This window comes from Colossoma macropomum, unplaced genomic scaffold (assembly GCF_904425465.1).
Source record: "Colossoma macropomum unplaced genomic scaffold, Colossoma_macropomum, whole genome shotgun sequence".
NCBI lineage: Eukaryota > Metazoa > Chordata > Actinopteri > Characiformes > Serrasalmidae > Colossoma > Colossoma macropomum.
Window position 1 is genome coordinate 31,318,118 of NW_023494792.1, and position 7,091 is coordinate 31,325,208.

Here is a 7,091-nt window from a genome sequence, read left to right on the forward strand (position 1 = left end):
AGAAAACGCAGAATGGATAACATGATAAAAGACATTAACACTTTAAAAAGGCCAGGGCCCCCCAGCAGGCCCAAAGTTATATTTCACACTTCTATAACCTGAGAATAACTCAGCCAGTTTGCATTGAAGTCCCTGTAGTTACAGAGTAATAAGCCTTAGTATGTAATAAGCCTGGGGTTTAAAGGGGTTAATGACTTCCCTCACCAGCCTGTCCAGTTTTGCTATAGTGGAAACCTGGAACCCAAGAGTGAATGATTGTGTTTATCACAGCTCAGTACAGTATTACGTATTATAGTTTGGTGACACTTTATTCTGAGTGGTCCTTTTTATATGAAATAAACACTGAGCAGACTCTCAGTAACATCAACAGCATATCAATGATGCAGCAGCAGTTAATACATTGAGTAGATTAGAGACTCTTAATTAACTGTGTCAATACAATTTGTTTAAAATCTGATGAATTCAGTTGTTTTTCACTTTATTTGCAGGGTCCAAGTCTATATCTATTGGTGTTGACGTGCATTTTGTGTAATGAAAGGAAACATATTAAGTCTACTTCATGTAACACATCAACAATACATCTACTTAAGCACCACTGTGAGTAATATATAAACAGAACATCTTCTAGATATTTACTTCAATGTATTCTGATCCTGCACCACTGCTACTTCACTGGTATGTTGTTGATGTGTTACTGATAATCTGTTACAAATTTATTAATCATCTACATCATCTATCTAAATCTAATCTATCTATCTAAATCATCTATTTGTAATAATCGAGTGCATTAGTCTAGAACACTCAGCTACTGTGATGTAATAAACAGTCATAAGAATAATAATCTTTCTCTCAATATGTACAATAAATATTATGTTCAGACTGGACAGTTATTTAACCAACTGACTCATCTATGCTCTGCTCAAAAATGTAGGTTTCCTGAACAAAAAATTAGCCACCTTATGTGTTTAAGATGGTAGTAACTTGCAAGCTCTTGCAGATGGTGCTGCAGGAGGATAATAGGGCTATAAATACCTGCGGGGTGTGCAACGGGATTCATGGATTGAGAAAAGGTGGTACAGTGCAGTGAATGTCTCGTTCGATGTGTAGATAATGGGGCACAAAGCAGAAGTTAATGACTGGCAAAAAGGCGTGATTGTATTTGGGAGGCCAAAGACCACAGTGTGAAGGAAGCAGCTGAATTTGCAGGTGTATCGAAGCGTACGGTCATACGGGTCGATCAGCAGTGGCAAAAATCCAGTCTACAGGAAATTCTCATCAGAATTGTGGCCCAAATATGAAACTGACGGACAGGGACCTCTGGTGTGTTTCACAGCTTGTGAATAAAAATCGTTTTACTTCCAGGCAAGAATTGCTTCTTGAAGTCAACGCAGGTTCTTCACAACCAGTTTCTGAAAGACACTCTGCAGGGAACTGCATACCATGGACATATTGAGCAGAGCGGCACACAAGAGGCCTTCGCTCACTTCTTCTCACAAAGTTGCCTGATTACAGTGGACGAAGAGACACAAAAACTGGACTGTTCATGATTGGAAATGTGTTATCTGGTCAGACAAATCTCGTGAATGATGCTAGGCGTCGTGCTCATCGTAGACCTCAGAAAGCCATCAATGAGGACAGTGTGGAAGGTGTGGTTCAAGCTGGAGGAGCTCTGTGATGTTCTGTGGTGTTTTAATTATGTGGAAATGGGCCCTTTGGTTGAGATGACAGTAAATTTGAACCACAGTATCTACATTGAGCTGCTGGACAACCAAGTTTTGCCGTTCACTTTTCATCTTACCAAGGAACATGACATTCCTATCCCTGCATTCCAAGATGACAATTCTCGCATTCACAGAGCCTCAAATATGACTGATTGGCATGATAAACATTCAGGCGGATTTACACATCTGGACTGGCCCACAAAATCCCCAGATTTGAATCCCTTTAAAATCTGTGGGACTACCTGGAACCACGATGTAGGACGCCAGGGAAGGCATCCACAACATCTGGCCGAACTGCGCAATTCTTTGACGCAAGAGTGGCTGATCATTGATGTCGCCTACATCCAGAAACTTGTCGAGTCCATGACAAATCGAATCGCAGCTGTTTGTGCTTGTGGGGGTATTGCATGCTTAGGTACGTTTCAGTCATAGGTGACTCATTTTTTTGTCCAGTGATCTTATTTTTCCTAGTTAATATTGCGAGGTTGGACAAACTTTACAGAACATCAATAACAATCTCATTTAATAAAGTCAAGCTACTCTGTGAGAGAGAGACGAGTAGACACTATTTAGCCATGTTAAACAGCTGGAGCTTGAACATGCATGATAAACACAACTTGAAATGAATAACATGCTGTAAATGTACAAACCCAATTCCAAAAAAGTTTGGATGGTATTTGAAATGCAAATAAAAACAGAAAGCTCTTTGAACTGTTTGGTGATCACTGATTTGTTTGAATCAGAGACACCATTCATCTATTTCATTTCCAGTCAACCTGGGCAATAAGGTATTCTTTTCTCTGGAGGTATTTCTGAGGAGATTAGATCTAAAATAATCCATTTGCACAAAGAAGGAAAAGTGAAAGTAAGCATAAAAATAGGAGTTTTTAAAACTAGAGTGCAAAATCGATTGAATGCTGCAGAGAAAATGGAATTCCAAACAGCCATGCACAACCTGGTAGACCACATATATACCATATACAGAGAAACTAGGACTCCTTGCAACCTTGTAAGACCTGGTAGACCACCAGAACTGCCACCATCAGATAAGCAGCACGTTGAAGCTTTCATCTTTGAGAGAGAGGAGAAAATCAAGCTGCTTCAGATCTGAAAACACCCACAGGTATTTCTGTCCATCCTTCCACTGTGAGGAGACGACTCAGTGCCATGAGTCTGAAAGGATGTGTAGCTGTTAAGAAGCTCTTACTGAGAAAAGGAGACACATCAAACAAAAAAGCTGAACAATGGACTGACCACCCCAGAGACCAGACCTCAACATCATTGAATGTGTTTGAGAAAATGCAACTAATTTAAGACTGAACTTTGCAGATGTGGAAAAATCTCCCTGCAGATTTTGCACTAAAAGTGAGTCTCCTGAAAAGAATGGAAGCTGTAATAAAGGCAAAGTGGACACACTAAATACTAAATATATATTTTGTGGTTGAGGCTTCTGTGTAATTTTCTCTTAAGTGTCATTTCGTAGATTTAATGATCATTTTCACTAAAAATGAAATACATAAGGGGTAGTCTCTGACTTTTGCTCAGCATATAAAAGATGATATTTGGGAGCTAAACTGCTATTGTAAAATGTGTCTATTAGCACCTCTCTCAAAAGACCATTTGATATCCCATGTTAATAAATCCATTGTCATCAAAGTCATTTACACATTTCTACAGTCAGTAGTGAGTCAGTGTGCTGAGTTTGTTCTCCTCCACAGAGTGAGTGATTGTGCTGTTTCAGCACCTGCAGTAGGTCCCACTGCAGCAGTGCAGCCTCTGTACATCAGACTGAGGGAGGTTTTTGTACGGCTCTGTATCACTGTGTGATCACGGTGCCTCCATGGTAACTCTGACAGTAATAATCTCCTGTATCTTCAGGCTGGACTCCACTGATGGTCAGAGTGAAGGCTGTTGCAGAGCCGCTGCCATGGAAACGAGCGGGAAAACCAGACTTAACCTGATTCACAAATTCAATGAGGGATTTATGAGTTTCTCCAGGTTTCAGCCAATACCAGTATAAGTGATGGCCTTTTGAGTCATGGTACACTGCCTGGCTGATCCTACAGCTGATGGTGACTGTGTCTCCTGGAAGAGCAGATTTCACTGCAGGAGTCTGAGTTACAGTCACCTGACCTGTGGACTCTGGAAAAATAGTAAAAAAGTATGAATAATATAAGAAGTATGCGTTATCTTTTCTCTCAGGTTTTAGTTCAGACAGATTGCTCTGAGACTAAAATCTGAAACAGTGTCTGACCTTGAGTCCAGAAGATCAGTGTCCAGATGAGGATGGGGATTAAAGTCATGGCTGCTGTGGGTGAAGAAGTTGCTGTAGCAGCTCTCAGTCATGAAGTGTTAAACTCACAGCACTATAAACTCTCCCAGAGCACTGAAGCATGGAGCACTCAGTGCAACGTGTCTCCTGTCTATGTAAATATCTTCATAACAGAACTTCAACACAAATTTCGATTCTGTAAATTATCCATTCAGCTGAAATTCAACAAAGTATCATTATGTCATTAAATTTTATCTCTAACATTGTGCATTGTGATAGTTTACCAAGTATGACTGATGTCTATACAGTCACTCAAAAATGTAATCCATAACAAAATTCTAAATGCTTTCCTCAAAATGTAATGGGATTATTTTATATATATATATATATATATATATATATATATATATATATATGACAAAGGGCAACAAAATCTTATGGAAAGCCGTCACAGAAAAGCGGAGGCTATTATAGTTGCAAGGGGGCCAACTCCATATTAATGCACATTTTTAGAATGGAATGTCCAACAAGCCCATATAGGTGTGATGCATACGGGTGTCCACATACATTTGGCCATATAAAGTACAGTTTGAGCTCATTCATAGCCTTTCCTTGACTTTGGTAAGTTGTGCTGAAATGGATAGTGTGTAAACAGCAGAGCTGAGCTGTGACTGTCTCTTGGGAGGACTGCCAGATGCGTCAGATGTGGATGAACAGTAACATGGGCTAAACGATCTTCAAAAACATACAATATGGACAATCAATATTATATAAGTCCCAAAGACCTGTTTAACCAACTCACCAAACCATGATTCACCCTCAAGATGGACAAGCTTTACAGAACAAGCTTTATCAACAAAGCACAGCTACTTGGTGACTGCAGTGGACTGTGATTCAGTTAGTGATGCTAACCCAGCTGGAGCTGATGAACTTCCTGCTTAGTCTGTCAATCACCTTATAAACATAAACTACATGAAAAAATACACCTCTTTATAATCTGACATGTATGTGCAAAATAAACAGCATCTGAAATTTTCACACTTTCACAAAATGCTCAACTGATCTCACTGAAACAAATGCTGACTGCGATTATTGTCAGTGTTAAGTTTCTCCAACATTGCAAAAAACAGTAAAGAAAGCCATAAACAGATAAACACACTTCATCTCATTTTATTAAGTCTACCAGATTAATGCATGTTTTACTCAATGCAATATTCAGTGTTATTTCTCTGAGAGTCAGAGTGAAAATTCGACTCACACTAAAACAGCGTAAACTATGAGAGAATAAGATTTAAGGCACATTGGCGGTACATGCTAGCTTCACTAGCCTAGCCTTTACATGCTAACACAACTAAGCAGGCCAACTTCAGCCTCATCTGCCTTGATAACCCAGCTGCACATGGACCACAGAGCATGAATCCGAGGACTCAAATGTTAAAATGACTTAAAATGCTCATTCCTACAAGCAGCCGTGATGAATTAGTTAAGGTTAACTGACCTCAGCTGGAGCTCAATGCTCACCTGCTCAGGAGAAAATCAGCCAACTAGGCAACCGTCTTAAAGTCCTTCTGGGCTCTAAGCTGTCTCCATCTTTCAAATACATCACCAATATTTACTCACGTTTTACTACGTCTCTGGTCATGGAGCTTTTTAGGAGGATGCAGAGTCTTTTTAGGTCAGGATAGAGTTTATTTGTTAGCTTGCTTCCATGACTACAGCTCTCTGTGTTTGCCTGCCAATTTGCTTCATATCTGGCAACCTGAGGTGTAAGAAATAGGTAATGACTGGGATCACAGACCAAAACACAAACAGACTTTCCGCTCCAGAATGGAAATTGGCTGTAGCTCTGTTGTCGGAGAAGCCAAGAATTCAATTTAGCATGTTTTCTTAATTTCTGATGACATATAATGGTCATTTTATGATTTACTACAGAAAATATATTACATATTATTTCTTTAAAGTCTTTATAACCTCATAAAACCAATTGGATTCATAACTAGTTACTATTCCTTCCTAAATTCCTATTCCTAAATTATTTACACCTATCCAGAGTCTTACACTGGCCTGAAGTTAAGATTTAGTATTTCAGTCAAATCTTGGCTGATAAGCTCTCTTTACAATCACTGAACTAAACTAATCTTTCATCAAATCAGTGTGAGGTTCTTCTGCATAACCACCAGGGGGCGATCTCATAATGTTCAGTAGATAAATGGCCTTTATTTGATGAGTTTGGCCCTTTTCTACACTCTGTCTATCATTGTGAAGGGAAGCGACAATAGCAGTGAGTTAATTCCTCTAAAAACATTGTCTGAGTGTGTTTGTAGTCGTTTTCTGTGAGTCTGTTGGAGAAATAGAGGAACTATTTGTCTTATTCTGATGGAGTGATTTGTGTTTTAAGGATTAATAGTTTTTTTAAACATTTCTTCCAGTATTTAGATGTCAGTGTTGACTCTGTAAGGTTTCTTTAGTCAGTAAACTTTAACTTCTAATTCTAACTAAGAATGAATTTTTAACTTCTAATGAAAGATTTCAGACTAAAGTGTTCAAGAATTATGTTCAGCTCTGCATTCAGTAGCAACTAATTAAAAGAATAAATATATATATATATATATATATATAAAAATACATATTCTAGTTTAGCAAATACTCATATATATTCACAGCCTCCAACTCCAGCACCTGCAGGAGGTCCCACTGCAGCAGTGCAGCCTCTGTACAGCCAGACTGAGGGAGGCTCTGTATCACTGTGTGAACACACCACTGCTGTGATAACTCTGACAGTAATAATCTCCTGCATCTTCAGGCTGGACTCCACTGATGGTCAGAGTGAAGTCTGTTGCAGATCCGCTGCCACTGAAACGAGCTGGAAAACCAGACTGAAGCTGATTCACCAGTTTAATCAGGAGTTTAGGAGTTTCTCCAGGTTTCTGCTGATACCAGTGTAAGTAGTGACCATATGAGCTGTGGTAATACACTGCAGTGCTGATCCTACAGCTGATGGTGACTGTGTCTCCTGGAAGAGCAGATTTCACTGCAGGAGTCTGAGTTACAGTCACCTGACCTGTGGACTCTGGAAAAAAAGACATGCTCATTTTACA

At 39.3% G+C, this 7,091-nt stretch overlaps 1 gene segment (V, D, J or C); it reads right to left on the minus strand.

The window, feature by feature from the left end:
* Positions 1-3,446: 3,446 nt before the first annotated feature.
* Positions 3,447-4,093, minus strand: LOC118812129. The segment is given in 2 exon segments: positions 3,447-3,863; positions 3,976-4,093. Coding segments are annotated over 2 exon segments (375 nt in total).
* Between the last annotated feature and the right edge of the window lie 2,998 nt (positions 4,094-7,091).